This window comes from Gorilla gorilla, chromosome 3 (assembly GCF_029281585.2).
Source record: "Gorilla gorilla gorilla isolate KB3781 chromosome 3, NHGRI_mGorGor1-v2.1_pri, whole genome shotgun sequence".
NCBI classification, from domain to species: Eukaryota; Metazoa; Chordata; class Mammalia; order Primates; family Hominidae; genus Gorilla; species Gorilla gorilla.
The window spans coordinates 120,704,061-120,722,869 of NC_073227.2; the positions used below are offsets into that span (position 1 = coordinate 120,704,061).

At 35.8% G+C, this 18,809-nt stretch overlaps 1 protein-coding gene across 1 annotated transcript in view; it reads right to left on the reverse strand.

Annotated features, from left to right (window-relative positions):
• Positions 1 to 840: 840 nt before the first annotated feature.
• EMCN (endomucin) overlaps positions 841 to 18,809 on the reverse strand; it is a 129,650-nt gene continuing 111,681 nt past the window's right edge. The window contains exons 11-12 of the mRNA XM_004040193.5: positions 17,149 to 17,222; positions 841 to 5,295 (exon numbers count right to left, since the gene is read on the reverse strand). Of these exons, the coding sequence (XP_004040241.2) occupies positions 17,188 to 17,222 (35 nt within the window). The 3' untranslated portion in view covers positions 841 to 5,295; positions 17,149 to 17,187. The remainder of the gene's footprint in view (positions 5,296 to 17,148; positions 17,223 to 18,809) is intronic.

An 18,809-nucleotide genomic window follows, 5' to 3' on the forward strand; every position in this document is an offset into this window, starting at 1 on the left:
TTTTATATTTGTCGACATTATTCTAAGTATTACTTTTTTAAATTTTAAGTTTTCATTTTTTTGTTACTAGCAAAAGATAATCAGCTGATTTTTTGTATCGATCTTGTATCCTGCAACTGTAACACATTCAGTTATTAATTCTAGTAGCTTTTTTGTAAACATCAGGATTTATATATGATCTTATCATCTTCCTTTCCAATCTATATGTTTTTTTCTTGCATTATTGCATTTGCTATAACTACCCTGCTACCACGCCAGAACAATGTTGAATATAATAGGTAAAAGTGAATATGCTTATTTTGTTTCTAATTTTAGAATTTAGCATTTAGATTTAGATTTTAGCACTTAGATTTTTACCATTTATGTAAGAATTAGCTGTGGGTTTTTCATAAATGTCCTTTATCAGATTGAGGAAGTTCTCTTTTAATCTTAGTGTAATGAGAGGTTTTATCATAAATAAATATTAATTTTGTCAAATGCTTTCTCTACATCTATTGAGATAAGCATATAGTTTTTCTCCTTTATTCTGTTCATATGTTGAATCACAATCCCAATAATAGATTTTCAAATATTAGACAACTTGGATTTCTGGATTAAATTTCACTTATCACTTCTTAATTTGATAGATTTGATTTGCTAATATTTAGCAAATAGTTTTGTTGTTTTTGTACATGAGGGCTATTAGTCTGTAGGTTTTCTTTTGTAATATCTTTGACTGGTTTTATTATCAAGTAATAGCAACATCCTGGAATTTGTTGTAAAGTACTCATACTTTTTATCACTCTGACTTAGTCTATTGTCATTAATAAATTTTTCTCAGGGTTTATGGTTCACAGTTTACTCCTCTGGGGCATGTATATAATTTTGGATTAAATGGTGGATATTTAGACTTTTATGTTGTTGAGTTGTTGTTATGCTCCATTTTGTTGTCTTTATAAAATATTATCAGACTTTGTTCTGGAAGCCTGTTAAATATTTTGTGGATTAGTTTAATTCTTGCAAGGCTACTTTTAAGCTGTGTTAGGGCTTACCTACAGTTATGTATACTCTAGGCGTGTTTTAGAACAACTACTAAGATACGACCATTCCCAGGACATTAAGAAAGGTGACCGGTGAGGATTTTTGAATATGGTCGACCAGACCTTGAATGTTTCTCTGCTCCATATAAGATGTAGACATTTTCAGCATACAACTACTTAGTTGCTCTTTCCCGGTTGTTCTTTTCCTGGCCTCGTGGAGTTTTACTCAGTGTGTTCACGACTTCCTATCCCATTATTATCAGATACAGGGTCACCTTTGTAGTTTTTTTGTTTTTGTTTTTCTTTTTTTTTTTTTTTTTTTTTGAGGTCTTTCTCTGTGTAGCTCCCTCCTCCCTGGTTCCATTCTCCACAAATTCCAGTCACTTTTGTCTCCTGGTTCCAATCGCTGTCATCTCAGGTTCCAATTAGGGATCTTCTGCTATACAGCCAGTCTGGAATGTGTCCTTCAGAGCATTCATAGGGCTCATTTGTTTTGTTTCTCTTTGCTCATGAATCCCAGTTCAGCTCTTCTTCTTGTCTACTGTGTGAAATAGCTGTTCATTTTTCAAACTGTTTACAGTGAGATAGGACTGGTCCCTGTTTTTAATTATGACCTGGAGCATAATGCTTTCATCCCTTTTTATAGATAAGTGAACTGAGGCTTAGAGAGACTAAGTAGTTTGGAGATGGAGAACAGGGATTTGGGCATAGGTTGGAACTCAAATTTTTCCTATTTATTAGTTGTACAACCTTGGGCAAGTTATTTAACTATCTGCCTTGATTTTCATATCTTTATAAGGGAGATGTTTCTGCTGCTGCTAATCATATATAAGGAATAGTTTCTTACTATTATTGTGATGGTTAACTGAGATGGTGACTGTGAAGTTTTCCACACAGTTTCTGGCACATAGTGAATGTTGGATAGGGTGTTAACTAACTAATTATATTGCCCATGATCACTTTGCTAGAATTTCTCTTTTTTTAAAGGAAAATATGAGTTTAAATAGTCTTATCTTCCTACTTATTTCTAAATGTCAGAATTCTTGTTCAGACTTGAAAACACTTTTGAACAGTTCTTGGAAGCTTTAAAATTATTCTTGGTGACCTTGGTAGAAGCTCTGACTTCAAATTCAGGAATGTAATATGGATGGCAAAATGAATATTTTCCCTTATTTGTCAAAATTTTTTTTCTTTAAAAAGTATTTAGAACAGAAAACAAGTACATTCAAGCCCAAAAGACAAATTCTCTAGAAATTGGGGCAGAGTACACCCATTTATTGGAACATGAGAAGTCCTGTGTGTGCAGAGAAATTTTAAAGAAAAGATCAGGGGATAATCCATCCATTAAGAATTCTCCATTAAGAATACTCATTATAGGTTTAATTAATCATAATGATGGATATCTTTAACATTAGGCAATAATTGACAGTTTCATAGTGGTGAGACTATTGTCACCCAAAATACAACTTTTAAAGGTCATATTCACTTTTCCTTTCAACATCCTAAAATCTTGAATGACCACAAGTAGAGCTCAACAGAGAATAATCAGGCAAAAAATCAGGAATGTTCATCGTCGAAGGTTTGACTATGTCCTCCGTTGATACTCATAAATTTAAATATGGTAGGTAGAAAAGAAATAACACACAGATTTGTCAACCATATGTAATAGAATAGTTCAGTTCAGCAAGGGGAATTCAGAATTCTTTCTCTGCTGACTGAGCCTGTATGTCAGCCAACACCATCCACTTAGTCTCAGGTGACAACAGTGCCAGTTAATTTGCTTTTGTTTATGTTTTGACTATTGATAGACTTAAATTATATTCATATTATTATGCAAAACAAACACATAGAAACTCTTGCCTTTGATCTAAATACAGGCACTTCTTTGTTGCAATGATGTTTGAACTGTGTATCAGAATAAAATACTTACAGTAAGCGAGGCATAAAAAGTAGATCATCTAAATCAGATAATTAAAACATATTTGATTAATGATGATTTTGGCTTGAAAACAAAATATCCTATCTCAACAGAAGTTTAAGTTGGTTTACAAAAATGCAGACCTTACCTTTGAGATTGATATAAAATGCCGTGGACATCTCTGTAAACTTCTCAATCCTCCTTTGACCTTTTTGAAAGATTTAATCTTCTAGTTGTTAGATTAATGCATATTCTTTGTGTGCACTTCTTGAACTAGAATAAATTTTATTCTTTTCTGACCACTAAAATTGTTCCTGCTTCCTAATTCTTGTAAACTCTTTTCTAACAATGATCATGAAATGTAGAGAAAATGGTTTCTCTAGGATCCAAAATAACATATTACTTATAATTTAAATTGCAGAAGAGTTCATTTCTTTGGAATATGCTGTATGTAACATGGTTTTTGCTGAAGAGCTCGGTAAATTATCTAGGTGTGCTGGGACTTTTCTTTCTTTCTTTCTTTCTTTTTCTTCCTTTATTTTTTTTTGAGACAGAGTCTTGGTGTGTCACCCAGGCTGGAGTGCAGTAGTGCCATCTCAGCTCACTGCAACCTCTGTCTTCTGGGTTCAAGCGATTCACGTGCCTCAGGCTCCAGAGTAGCTGGGACTACAGGCGTGCGCCACCACACCAGGCTAATTTTTGTATTTTTAGTAGATATGGGGTTTCAACATGTTGGCCAGGCTAGTCCCAAACTCAGATTTTTTTTTTTCTGAAGACAAGTACTCTCTGATTGGCATGCTCCAGTCACTGTCTCACCATTTAAAGACTTCTAGATTAAAATTAAGCATGGGCTCAACAGTTCTAAAGTGAAAACATACATAGTGGAGATCCCTGCCTTCTTCTCTCCTCTCTTCCTTTCCTTTCTTTCTTTTTTTTTTTCTACTTCCCATCCTTCTCAAAGAGACACCAGTCAGAAATATAGATATGCTTATGCTTGCTTGGTGTCCTTGATTATAAATAGTCCAAACATCAGGAAACTAAAATCAAGGTGATTATATAACTCCTAAAGATGGAAGTTGCCAAAATACATCACCACAAAACAAATTTTAAAAGGCTATTTTAAATACAAGATTCCATCTTCACTAAACTGCCCCTTAGATCACTAAGATAATTTAGCATCAAAATCAGCTTAGATAATCATACGTTACAAAGCTGCCACCAGCAGCTTATTAGTTCTAAAGCTTTCCAAAAAACCTCAACCAACTTGACACTTTGATCTCACATGTCAAAAAGTGGTCAAGGTTGATCAGTTAGCTTTTAAGAGAAGAATTTGCTCCTGATGGAGTGGCAGCTATAATCATATGGTATTTTTAGAACAGTGATACAATGAAAAATAATATCATAATTATGTATTTATAAAGTGTTGATTTTCTACAAACTAGAGGTTTAGCAATGATTGCTAGAACAAATAATTACATTTCTAAAAGAAATAAAAAATGCATGGAGATAATATCAATCAAATGAGTTAATGAAAAATCATGATCCTATTATCTTAATGAATGCAGTATAGTGTTATAAATGCCCTTACACTTACATCTTCATCACATAGTATGAATGACAAACAGAAAGACCAAAGAACTGATAAATTACTCTCCCCCTAACAGTCCGATACGTGAATCCTATGTCCCTTTCTGACTTATTACAGATGCCTTTCATTAGTGAGTTCATATATTCTAATAATCCATCCAAAAATATTCATAATTATAGGAAGACAGTAACATTGCCATTTTCACAGTCATGTTATAGTATTTTTAGAGTATTGAGTACAGTAGTTATTTATTAAAAGTAACACAAAAGCAGGAATAAAATACTTATATGTACAAAGTAGCATGGTATGATTTCTACCTAATATTTAATAATACACGTGCAACTTTTCCCTGCATTAACATAGTGGTAAACAATAAATACTAACAGTAGGTAATATAAGAACACCAAGAAAAGTAGGAAAGTCTTTATGGATAAAAATTCTTGGCCCGGAAAACTTTAAACATTAAGGAAAGGCGTGCCTATCAGTGAGCCCACCTCCTGGGCTGTCAGATTCACTGCTCACAAATTCCCCTCCTAAAATTCCTTTTCCTAGGAACGCTCCTGTAAATGGAGTAATGGAATTTTTAAATGTGAGAGAACAGGAGAGCCCCAGGGTTCTTTTCGATTCCATCAAATTATTGCATGTCAGCTGGACATCACTTTACTGGGACAGACGTCTGGTACAGTCCAGCAGCAGGTATGGAAGTCGGGATTGATTCTGCAGGACTTTCTCCTTTTCCACGCTTGGTGCATAGAAGCTGAAGATTAAGCCTGTGAGCAACAACAACAACAACAACAACAACAAAGTTCAGATTCCAAGAAAGCGAAGAAGAAATAGAGATGCTGGGGGACTCCATTTCTTAGTAAGAAATGGTTGTCACTAGATCCATTTTTTCCACCTAGTAGAATCACTTGACTGTCTCTCAAGCTCTTCAAACTTGACATATCTGAAAAGAAAAGCACGTTTTCTTTCCCAAACCTGTTCCCCTCACTTCACAATCTCAATCTTTGGTATTTCCTCCATGATGCATTCAGGCTCCCAGGCTGGGAGTGTGGGTATTGTCTATAGTCCTATACTTCCTCATTCCCCATTGGCCACATCCAATCAATCACCACATCATGAAATTTTTAACCTCCAGACATTTTTCTCTATTCTATTCTGCCTCTTCATCTTCCTCCATACTGCGGCTCCCTAGCTTAAGCCTTTATCTTTTTCCAGTGGAATATTGCAATAGCCTCTGACTTCTCTGCTTCTGATCTTGCTCTCCTTGAATGAGTCTTCCACATTAAACACACACTGGTGTATATCAAGCACAAATCTCATATTCCTCTTCTGATTAAAGTCCTTAACTGTACCCTATCACTAATGGGATACAGTTCAAGATCTGTTGCTTGGGGTGACAATGTGAGTAATTAAAAAATTTATGGACAACTTTAAAGCTTTGCTGCTTTCTACTCATCAGGGAGAAGAATGAATAGGCATCAGAAGAAAGAATGAATGAATACCATTTGCCACTTCTTCATAGGAAAGGTAGCCAAGCCTTTGGTTTAGTATTTTGCATTTTTCTCTGCAGTGTAGGAACAACTTTCGGTATTGGTCTATAAAAGAGCAAGAGATGGAGACTTCCATGTCCCAAGTAGGAAAAGGGCAGTGGCCCAAACTGGCAGAGATTAGGTGGTGTTGTGTTGCTGATGGCAGTGTTGGTGGTTTGCTAGGTTCTGGGGAGAGCATGATATGGCGTGTGGGGAGTGGTACGAGTGGCGGAGACCTGTAACCAACTCTTTCCTGGTTTGGTTGGTGAAGGCAAGTTCTTTGATAGGGATGGCCGAACTGTTGCTTTACATGGGGGAAAGCAGGACATTGGCTGCCATGGCCTGCGGGTAGCAGCTACAGGTATCCATGTCAAGTCTTAGGATAAGGAAAAGATTGTAGAACAGGATATCCGTGACTTCTTCCCAGAGCATCTGTGGCTGCTAGGCAGTCGAGCACATGCCAGAGCATGGTGTAGCTTAAGTACCATGATTATAAGGATGATTGCAGACAAGGCCTCTCCTTCAATTATTGAACTAGTTTTTTAGGCATATTTTATATCCAAGGTCAAGTGAGGGGTTCCTCAAAATGATAAATGACTTATTTTTTTATTTTTATCTTCTTTTTTTAAAACTTTTATTTTAGGTTCATGGGTATATGTATACAGGTTTGTTATACAGGTAAACTGCATGTCATGGGTTTTTTGGTACAGATTATTTTACCCATGTAATAAGCATAGTATTTTTCAGTCCTTACCCTCCTCCCACCCTCTACCCTCAAGAAGTCCCAGGTGTCTGTTGTTCCCTTTTTTGTGGATAAAGGACTTTTGATGTCATTAGTGAATGAAGAAAGTTAGTACTTCATTCTAGCCTCATGCAGTCCTTCATGATTTACCTTGGGAAACAAGGCTTCCTGTGATCTAGTACCCTCTACTACTTGAGCCTTGTTTCCCAGCCAGAGGTCAATGCTTCTCAAGCTGTTTATAGTGAAGGACAATGTTGGTTTCTAACAATATCTAATCAGCTACAAACAGACATTTTAAAAAATACAATAACATGAATGTTGCAGCAGTGTCAGATTGCTATAACAGTTTTTAAAGTTTTATGATTTCTTTCATATACCATTCAGTTTCACAATTCTTTTCCTATTTGTACATGCTATTCCCTGTGCCTGGAAAATCTTTCCTCTCTTCACCTAGGCCACGTTTTTTTTTTGTTGTTGTTTGTTTGTTTTCTCATTCTGTAAGTTTTAGCTCAAATACCATCTCTAAGAAATTTGCCACTAAACTTCACGGTATCATGTCTGTCTTTACATAACACTATGTTATCATTTACCGTATTATACTAAAATTATTTTTCTTATGTGTGTGTCTTTCCACTTCTATAAGCTCCTTGAGAACTGCAACCATGACAAGCCCTCCTTATATCTGGGATAGTACTTGACAAGGATTAAGGTCTGTCACTTTTTGTTCAACTGAGCCATACTCCTCCATAGATGAGTTTTCAAGTGAAGTCAAGAGTTTGTAGCATAGTTCAACTGGTAAACATCTGAATTTGTGCTAATAGGATAATGCTCATGATTGATACTGTTTCAATTATTTTCTCAAAGATCAGCAACCTAAATAAGAACAAACTCTAGTTTCATCAGCATGCATTTCACATTGACAGTCTTTCTCAAAAAATAAATCTTGCTTCATTAATGATTCTTTACGTCCATACCAATATCAGTCTTTGCTTTTTTTTTTTATAACATTATAATCCCTCTAAAATTAGTGTGTTGGCTTCAATAATAATGGTACAGGACTGAATAGTCACTGAATCTCTCACAACCTAGATTTTCATATATTTGTGGTTTTTATAATGAATAAATGGCTATTTTATAATAAGATTTCATAATATGTTTCTTTAACACTACTGACAACAATTTATAAACAATCAGAATGGCCATAGGAGAAAAGATCATTTTGTCTTGGTTTTATAGATGTGGAACCCAGTGTAGAGCATTATTAAGAAATTCATTCAGGATTATAGAGTACGATCATAATATACAGTTGGCCTTCCATATCTGTGGGTTCTATGTCCACAGATTCAACCAGCTGTGAATTAAAAATATTCAAAAACAGTAAAAATGAACAATACATTAATAAAAAATAATACAAATCAAAATATAGTATAACAACTATTTATATAGCATTTACCTTGTATTAGGTATTATAAGTAATCTAGAGATAGTTTAAAGTAGTACTACATGAGAGAATTCGTGTAGGTTATATTCAAATACTATGCAGTTTTATTTACATCAGGGACTTGAGCAACCACAGATTTCGGTTTCTCCAGGCCTTTTGAAATCAATCTTCCACCTCCATGAATACAGAGAGGCAACTGTAAATATCCTTTATTTATGATGTTTTCCTTTTAGCTTGTGTTATTTTATTTTAAAAATGAAAGAAAAATAATTGAAAAACATGTTAAGCTCTTCTGGAAGTTCACAAAGCTACTCTCAGATTATCAGGGCACCATTTAGAAAATTACAGAAGTACCAGGGAATTGTATCTTGGAGAAAAATGGAAATAGCTAACAATCCACATTGCTGAGGGTCTGTGGGAATGGACTTTCATCCAAGCTACCGGACTTTCTAACACCACAGTTCTTCACTGGTCTGAAACCCCCTTCACTCTTCAACCTTCCAAGGTGTCTTGGAACAGAAGGAAGATGAGACCTACTGGTGAGGGAGCAACCAGGTAGCAGCAGATTCCTCCTTGACAACAGTGCAGAGCTGGTCATAGAACAGTTAAATGGCTATCTGTTCAATTCTAAAGTTGTTATTTTTCCCTTTTAATTTTATATCTTAGACATGCTTTCATGTTATTAAAAATTATTTTGAGAATTATTTTTACTCATATAATGTCATTGTGCAAAGTATATTTTATAATTTCCATATCATTAAACATTTAAGCTGCTTCTACGTATTTGCTACCCCTCTTGTATATGATTTCATGCTCCCACAAGGTAAAGCTTTGCAGAAGGCAAGGTTTATAGCTCATAAATGTTTCAAAATTCCTGTCTGCCCTGCCGAATCACATTAAACATAATACTATGCACGAAATAGATGATCAATATATGAAGCAACAAGCATTAAATATATCTAAAATTTTGTTTTGATATGGAAATTTTTAACATAGGTGATGATTTCTGTATTACTGTTTGCTGTTTCATGAGGGTTCAAGACTTTTTAACTTCTTTCCCGAAATCTTCCAGGTTTGATGAATTCATTTCTATATATTCTGAATCTCCAAGTTGATATCTAATTTCAAGTTGACAACCTAGATAGTAGTTACTCTTTGGTTATTAAATTCAAAGTACAGTGATAGAAATATCTTAAGGAAAAAAGTGAGACAGACAACAGAATTGAACAGATGTCAAACTTGTTTCTTCCCATTACTTTCTGATCTTTACTCTTCAGAACATCATTATATAATTACAAAATTACAAAAAGGAGCAATAAAAGTTATTTAGCTTTTCAAATCAAAAGGCTTGGAATCTGAGGCTAGGAATATTTTTTAAAGTACAAAAATGGAAAGGAATGGGAGTTGAACAAAAATTACTTTTATTAAGCTGGTTCGAAGATCAACACTGTTCCTTGCCTTCTATACACCTTTTCTTTCTTTCTTTTTTCTTTTTTTTCCAACTGCAGAAGACTTGCTTTTTCCAAGTTGGACAATTAGTTACTAATATTTGAGCATTTTGGTAATTTAAAAAACAGCCCTTTACTAGCCACTGGGTTGCAAAGCAACCATAGCAAGTAGAAAGGAAGGTTTCCATATATCAGCTAGGGCTGGACAACGTATCTCATCCTCAGCTTCTCAAACTTTGCACCTGAAAGTGTCCATTGCATAGGATGGACCAACTTCCAGGTTCCTTTTTTTTCCCTTAAAACTTTTATTTTAGTTTCAAGGGGTACATCTGGAGGTTGGTTACATGGGCATTGCACGTCATAGGGGTTTGGCATTCAGACCATTTTATCATCCAGGTAATTGGCATAATACCAAATAGGTAGTGTCTCAATACTCATTCTCTGGTGTCTCTTGTTCCCTGCTTTGTGCCTTCAGTGCTTGGCACCCCCTTAGAAATGCGAAGATAAAGTATTTGGTTTTCTGCTCTTTGGTAACTTCACTTAGAATAATGGACTCCAGATTCATCCATGTTGTTGCAAAAGTAACAATCTGGCTCTCTTATATGGCTGCATAGTATTCCACAGTGTATGCGTACCACATTTTCTTTATCTAGTCCACCACTGATGGGAATCTAGGTTAGTAGGCATCTAGGTTCATTCCATGTCTCTCTTATTGTAAATAGTGCTGTGATGAACATACATGTCATGTGATTTGGTAGTAAAACAATTTGTATTTCTTTGGTCTGTATCTAGTAATGGGACTGCTGGGTTGAATGGTAGTTCTATTTTAAGTTCTTTGAGAAATCTCCAGGCTGTTTCCACAGTGATTGAACTCATTTACATTCTCACCTGCAGTGTATAAGCATTCCCTTTTCTCTACAACCTGGCCAGCATCTGTGACTTCTTGACTTTTTAATGGTCACCATTCTGACTGATATGAGATGGCATCTCATTATGGTTTTGATTTTCATTTCCCAAATGATTAGTGATATTAGGCACTTTTGCATGTGCTTGTTGGCCCTGTGTATGTCTTCTTTTGAGAAGTGTGCATTCATGTCCTTTGCCCATTTTTTAGTGGGGTTGTTTTTTACTCTTTCATTTGTTTAAGTTCCTTATAGATTCTGGATATTATACCTTTATCGGATGCATAGTTCGTGAACATTTTCTCCCATTTTGTAAGTCGTCTGTTTACTCTGTTGATAGTTTCTTAGGCTGTGCAGAAGCTCTTTAGTTTAGCTAGATCTTGTTAGTTTTTGTTTTTGTTGCAATTGCTTTTGGAGTCTTCATCATGAAGACTGATGCACAGAATGGTATTTCCTAGGTATTCTTCTAGGGATTTTATAGTTTTTGTTTTACATTCAAGTCTTCAATCCATCTTAGTTGATTTTTGTATATGATAAAAGCTAAGGATCCAGTTTTAATCTTCTGCCTATGGCTAGCCATTTATCCCAGCACTATTCCTTGAATAGAAAGTCCTTTCCCCACTGCTTGTTATTGTCAGCTTTGTTAAAGATGAGATGGTTATACGTGTGTGGCATTATTTCAGAGTTCTCTAACTTGTTTCGTTGATCTATGTGTCTGTTTTTGTACCAGTATCATACTGTACTAGTTACTGTAGACTTGTAGTATCATTTGTCATACTGTACTAGTTACTGTAGCCTTGTAGTATCATTTGAAGTTGTATGTGTGTGGCATTATTTCAGGGTTCTCTAACTTGTTTCATTGATCTGTGTGTCTGTTTTTATATCAGTATCATACTGTACTAGTTACTGTAGCCTTGTAGTATCATTTGAAGTTGGGTAATGTAATGCCTCCAGCTTTGTTCTTTTTGCTTAGCATTGCTTTAGCTATTTGGGCTCTCTTTTGGATCCAGATGAATTTCAGAATAGCTTTTTTTCTAATTCTGTGAAAAATGTCACTGGTAGTTTGATAGAGAATAATATTGATTCTGTAGATTGCTTTGAAGAGTATGGCCTTTTTTTTTTTTTAACAGTATTGATTCTTCCAATCCATGAACATGGAATGTTTTTCCATTGGTTCATGTCATTTCTGATTTCTTTTGACAGTGTTTTGTACTTCTCTTTATAGAGCTCTTTTGTCTTCCTGGTTAACTATATTCCTAGGTATTTTATTCTTTTTGTGGCTCCTGTGAATCAGATTGCATTCTTGATTTGTCTCTCAGCTTGGATGTTGTTGGTATATAGAAATGCTACTGAATTTTGTACATTGATTTTGTATCCCAAAACTTTGCTGAAGTTGTTTATCAGAGCTAGGAGCCTTTGGGAAGAGACTATGGGGTTTTCTAGGTATAATCTATGAAGACAGATAGTTTGACTTCTTCTCTTCATATTTGAATGCCTTTTATTTCTTCTCTTGCCTGACTGCTCTGGCTACGACTCCCAATACCATGTGAATATGAGTGGTGAGATTGGGCATCCATGTTTTGTTACAGTTTTCCCAGGAACAATTCCAGATGCTTTTTCCCATTCAGTCTGATGTTGGTTGTGGGTTCGTCATAGATGGATCTTATCATTTTGAGGTATATTTCTTCAATGCCTGGATTGTTGAGGGTTTTTAACATGAAAAGATGTTAAATTTTATCACAAGCCTTTTCTGACTGCACTTATTAAGATGATAATGCAATTTTTGTTTTGAGTTCTGTTTATGTAATGAATTGCACTTATTGATTTATGTATGTTGAATCAACCTTGCATCTCAGGGATGAAGCTTTCTTGATCATGGTGGATTAGCTTTATGATATTCTTCTGGGTTCAGTTTACTTTACTAGTATTTTCTTGAGAACTTTTGCATCTATGTTCATCAGAGATATTGGCCTGAAGTTTTCTTTGTTCATTGTGTTTCTGCAGGTTTCATGATATCAGTGTGATGTTAGCCACATAGACAGAGTTAGGGAGGAGTTTCTTCTCATTTTTTTGGAATTGATTCAGTAGGATTGGTACCAGCTCTTCTTTGTACACCTGGTAGAATTCAGCTGTGAATCTGTCTGGTCCAGGGCTTTTTCTGGTTGGTAGGGTTTTTTTATTACTGATTCAATTTTGGAATGGATTATTGGTCTGTTCAGGGTTTCAATTTATTCCTGGTTCAATCTTGGGATGTTGTATTTTTCCAGGAATTTATCTATTTCTTTTAGGTTTTCTGCTTTGGGTACATAAAGATGTTTGTAATAGTCTCTGGATTTTTTGTTTGTTTGTTTGTTTTTGTATTTCTGTGGAGTCAGTGGTAATATCCACTATCATTTCTGATGGTGTTTATTTGGATCTTCTCTCTTTTTTCATTTTTAGTCTAGCTAACAGTCTATCAGTCTTATTTATTCTTCCAAAAGGCAAACTTTTGGTTTTGTTGATCTTTTGCATAGTTCTTATCATCTCCATGTCACTCAATTCATCTCTGATTTTGGTTATTTTTCTTTTGCTAGCTGTGGGATTAGTTTGTTCTTATTTGTTTAGTTCCTCTAGGTGTGATGTTAGATTGTCAATTTGAGATCTTTCTAATTTTTTGATGTGGGCATTTAGTGCTATTAACTTTTGTCTTAACACTGTTGAAGCTGTATCTCAGAGATTCTGGTATGTTGTATCTTTGCTTTCATTAGTTTTAAAGAATTTCATAATTTCTGCTTTAATTTCATTGTTTACACAAAAGTCATTCAGGAGCAGATTATTTAATATCCACTTAGTTGTAGGGTTTTTAAAAATCTTCTTGGTATTGATTTCTATTCTTATTGTGCTGTGGTCTGAGAATGTGGCTGGTATGATTTTGGCTTTTTTGAAATTATTGAGAATTGGTTTCTGGCTGAGCATGTAGTCAATTTTAGAGTATGTGTCATGCATGGATGAGAAGGATTTATATTCTGCTTTTGTTGATGCATGTTAGTTCTATTTTGTCAATTGTCAAATGTAGGTCCCAAATGTCTTTGTTAGTAATCTGTCTTGATGATATCTCCAATATCATCAGTGGGGTGTTGAAATCTACTATTATTGTGTGGTTACCTATGTCTCTTTGTAAGACTAAAAGAATTTGTTTTATAAATCCAGGTGCTGTAGTGTTGGGTGCATATATTTAGGATAGTTAAGTCTTCTTGTTGAGTTGAACCCTTTATCACTTCCTTTCTTTGTCCTTTTTGATCATTTTTGGTTTAAAGTCTGTTTTGTCTGAAATAAGAATAGCAACCCCTGCTCTTTTTTGTTTGTTTTCTATTTGCTTGATAAATCTTTCTCCATCCCTTTACTCTGAGCCTATAGGTGTCCTTGAATGTGAGATGGGTCTCTTAAAGACAGCATACACTTGGGTCTTTCTTCTTTAATCAATTTGCCACTTTATGCCTTTTAAGTGGAGTGTTTAGCCCACTACCATTCAAGGTTAATATTAATATGTGTGGATTTGATCCTGTCATTCTGTTGTTACCTGGCGTTATGTAGACATGATTGTGTTTTTGCTTTATAGCGTCAATGGTGTATGAACTTTAGTGTGTTTTTGTAGTAGCCAGTAATGGTCTTTCATTTCCATATTCAGCACTCCCTATGAACCTCTTGAAAAGCAGGTCTGGTGGTAATGAATTCCCTTAGTATTTGCTTGTCTGAAAAGGATTTTATTTCTCCTTTGCTTATGGGGTCTAGTTTGGCTGTATATGAAATTCTTTGTTGGAATTTCTTTTCTTTAAGGATACTGAATATAGGCCCCCAGTCTCTTCTGGCTTGTAGAGTTTTGGCTGAAAGGTCCAGTGTTATCCACTGCTGGGGTTCCCTTTGTAGGTTGACCTGCCCATTCTCCCTAGCTACCTTTAATAGTTTTCTTTTCACATTGACCTTGGAGGATCTGATGACTATGTGTCTTGGGGATGGTTGTATTATATAGTATCTTGCTGGGGTTCTCTGAATTTCCTGAATTTGAATATCAACCTCTCTAGCTAAGTTGGGGACATTTTCACGGACAATATCCTCAAACATGTTTTCCAAATTGCTTGCTTTCTTTCCCTGTCTTTCAGGGATGCCAATGGGTCATAAGTTTTGTCTTTTTACATAATCTCATGTTTCTTGGAGATTTGTTCATTTTTGAAAATTCTATTTTCTTTATTTTTATCTGACTATGTTAATGTGAAGAACTAGTCTCTGAGTTCTGAGATTCTTTCCTTGACTTGGTCTACTCTGCTGTTAATACTTCCAATGTGTTATGAAATTCTTGTGGTGAGTTTTTCAGCTCTGTCAGATCAGTTTTGTTCTTTCTTAAAATGGCTATTTCATATTTCATTCCTTGTATGGTTTTGTTGAATTCCTTAGATTCCTCGGAATGGGTTTCAATCTTCTGATTCTCAATGATCTTCATTGCCGTCCAGATTCTGAATTCTATTTCTGTAATTTCATCCATTTTATTCTGGTTAAGAATCACTGCAGAGCAGCTAGTTCAGTCATTTGGAGGTAAGGAGGCAATCTGGCTTTTAGAGTTTCAGGAGTTCTTGAGCTGGTTCTTTCTCACCTATGTGGACTGATGTTTCTTTAATTGCAGTGTAATTTGAGTATAGTCAGTTGGTTTCATTTCTGTATGTTTTCAGAGGGCTGAGGCTTTGTGCAGGGTCTTTATTTGCAGTTGAGTTCTTGTCCTTGGTTTTTACAGAGGAGTATATTACCAAAGTATTTTTGGTGTTGAAGTTTGGTTTGCAATTTAATAGATAGTGCTTAAACATAATGGCTGGTAGATAGGCTCTTACCCAGCCATGCAGCCCCTCTGTGTTTCCTCACATTTGTAGCCATGCTCCCCCTCAGTGCTCTGAGAGTGTGTGATCCTCTCCCACTCAAGTGCTGGTCATAGATCTCAGCTTAGCACTCCCAGACTGTGCACTGCAGGCCTGAGACAAGCTTAGGATTTTTTCTCTCTCCCCAGCTTGGTGGCAGTAGGGGCAGGGACTTTGGCATGCCATTCAGAGCCACTGCCAATTAGAATAATCAGCTGGGGAAAGGTGGTTGCATTGCAGGCCCAAGCTGGGGGCTCATGACTGGTGAAGAGCAGGAGGGCAGGGGGAAGGCAGTCTTGCCTCTTTTCCATAGGGCACTGCAGCATGCTAGAGGTGCACAAATTCCAAGATTCCTAATCCATCCCTAATTACTGGCTAGAGAGGGATAAAATTCTGATACTGACACATATGTTTGGATGGCACTCCTCTGTCTCTGTCTTCTGCTACTGGTCAGACAAGCACAGCAGGTACCATTTATTCTACAAGAAATTTCTGAGTGTCTGTAACAGAACAGTGTTAGTAATTAGGGATTAGACATAGGCCATGAATACAATATTTCTCATCGTGGACACTTTACCTAGAGTGACTATCATTGTGGTCAGGCCAATTCTGGAAACGTATTTATTTTATTTTATTTTATTTTTTATTGTTAGTTGCCAAAAGGTAGATTCTTCTGCAAGTTTTATAAAACCTCAAAAACTAAGTGACAGTACTTAATCGATACTTCTTGTAACAATTAAATTAAAGTCATAAGAGCATTTCCTTACTTAGTTCTAGGAGAGTAAAAGTCAATCCCATACCAACTGGGAGACTTATTTCCAAAGCAGGTTTAACGTTGGCCTGAGCTGTTTACTAAAATAAGAAACGTACCTGCCTTGAGCTTACTCCTGGTCATGACATGGAACATACTTTTGAGAAATTTCCATTTTTTATTGATTCACAATTATTGTAGTAAGATTGATCATTTGTATCTGGTTTTGTCAAGATAGCTGGAGGGCTCTGTCGCTTGGCTGGTTACACAGCAAGACTATGTCTACATGACCAGCTGAGTAAAAGGAAACCTGGCTGAAACTGAATTTTAGATCATCTTGTTTGAGGCGTTTTTTTCCACACATCCATGGTTTCTGGACCCAGAGAGAAAATGTATTCTGGTATGGTCCTTATAGAGAGAGGCAATTAGACCCTTCAACTAGCTTCTCTGAACCCATTTCCCTGAGCCAGCCTATGGCTGTGATACACATCTTTACTTTAATGCAGTTTCTATATTTTATCATTTTCTTGCAATAAACTGCAAATTTGCAAGCACCATCACTTGGATCCTGCCAGTCTTTGTCAGCAACAGAAGCCTGTCTAAGTGCCACAGTTAGTGTGTGCTTACTGACCTAGGTAGGCAGACTGAATTTACAAGGAAACATTAACAACAGGCAGAAAGAGCAAATTGTGTCATTCCTTAGATAGGCAAGAGAATTGGACAAATCGTCTACAACCACCAGGTCATTCATTTTTTGGCAATTTTTGTTAGAGTTTGTTTTTAGACAAATAGACAATGATCATTGCATTGACACAAACCATTAGCTTTTCAGCTTTTGAAATTCTTTAAAAACAATCTAAGCTGCACCAGGCTAACAAAACAGATATTAATGATTGTCTCCGTGAATGAAATTGGGAAACTTACATAATTATTGCCTAGGTGTGGAGAGAATTCCTCAAGCTGTCAGTTCTTGGTTTTTCCTTGTGCAGAGTGCTCACCTGAGAACAGAAGATATGTTTTGATCTATAAGCTCAGAGACTGAGTAAGGATGAAAATAAAGTTTCCTAGCTTTTTTCTATTTTTCAAGGAAAGTTCAACTTTCCTGCAAGAATGTCATTAAATCCACCATTTGCCTCTTGGTATTGTCTAGAAATTAGTCACCAAAATATATGAACTTTTCCCAGACATCATCTGTTTTCACTTTAAAGTAGCAATATGAAGTCCTGGGTGGGATAGGTCAGGGGGCAGTGGGGGCGGGAGATGTGAGTTGGGAGATGATAACATTAGAGAAACCCTGGGGAATAAGTATTGATTTTTGCTTGTTACATGAGCTGGCTGTGCCTAAGCAAGCCCATGTCATGTATTTAAAGTGCCATTTTATCAGGAAGACATTCTAGGGTCCTTCTGTTTAAATAATTCAGTGAGGGTTTTGTGAAAATGAATTTATAGGCCAATATGAACACTTGGGTGATATACAGAGCAGCGCAGGTGCCATTACTCAAAATCCCAGTGCTATTCCACCATCCAATATACAGAGAAATATTAACCTAGGATAGTGGCAAGCTGAGAGGCCCCAAGTATTTTTCACATGCCACTGGATTCATGACCAATATATTTTGCATTACTTGTGTCCTTCAGGTAGAATCGAGTATCAACATCAGTCACACAATATAAAAGCAATATAGGTCAAATCTCCAGCTTTTAGAATAATTCTCATCATTTTGCTCCAGCTTTTATCTGCCAGTTGTTAGGAAATCTGTCCTCTGGGGACTCTGAGGATGTCACCTGTTACTTGTACCATCATGGCAATAATAAATAGTGCCAGAGACCTCTGAGGAGAACAAATTCAAGACTCCTTTTCAAGAGCTCCTTCGATTCTATGCTCTGAGAAATGTTGGGCATAGTTCTGCAGCACCCCCAGCCCCTGCTCCAAGGCAATCTTTTGCTAACTATCGTTCGTTTTGCAGAAGACACAGCACCTGCTTGGAACCCACGGCTATGAAGTACTGGAATGAGAAGTAACTAAAATAAATATTGATTCATCCCCTAGCATCTGCCAGAAGTCATGCAAAGCAAGTCATTGAAAATCTTTACAATTCTTAATATTCTTCCTCAAGGTCTGTCTAATTGACAGACTAGAAATTTTGAGAATAATTTAATAACAATATGATATCAGTAACAAGAATAATGATATTTATAGTAAAAGAAAACAACCCACACACATATCTAGTGAAAAAAAAATCCAGAGGGAAATATATCAAATGCCAGTAGTGGTTGTATGAAGGTTGTTTCATAGGTAGTTTTAAATTCTTTTTTATTCTCTATTTTTTTCTATTTTTCATTATGCATAATCTGGTCAAATATTAAAATGGTAGTTTCAGCCATGAATAAATATTATAAGGCAGTAATATATGTTAATTTGCCAAATTAACAACATGTTAAGATGAGGGAAAGACTATTTGTAGTTGAAACAGTCAAGGAAGCTTTGGTGGAAATGCAGAGAATGAGACAAATATTGACGGGCTGTGGACAGAAGAGGATTCTATATATGGCTTTATAAATTTGTGAATGTTTTGTTCATTTTT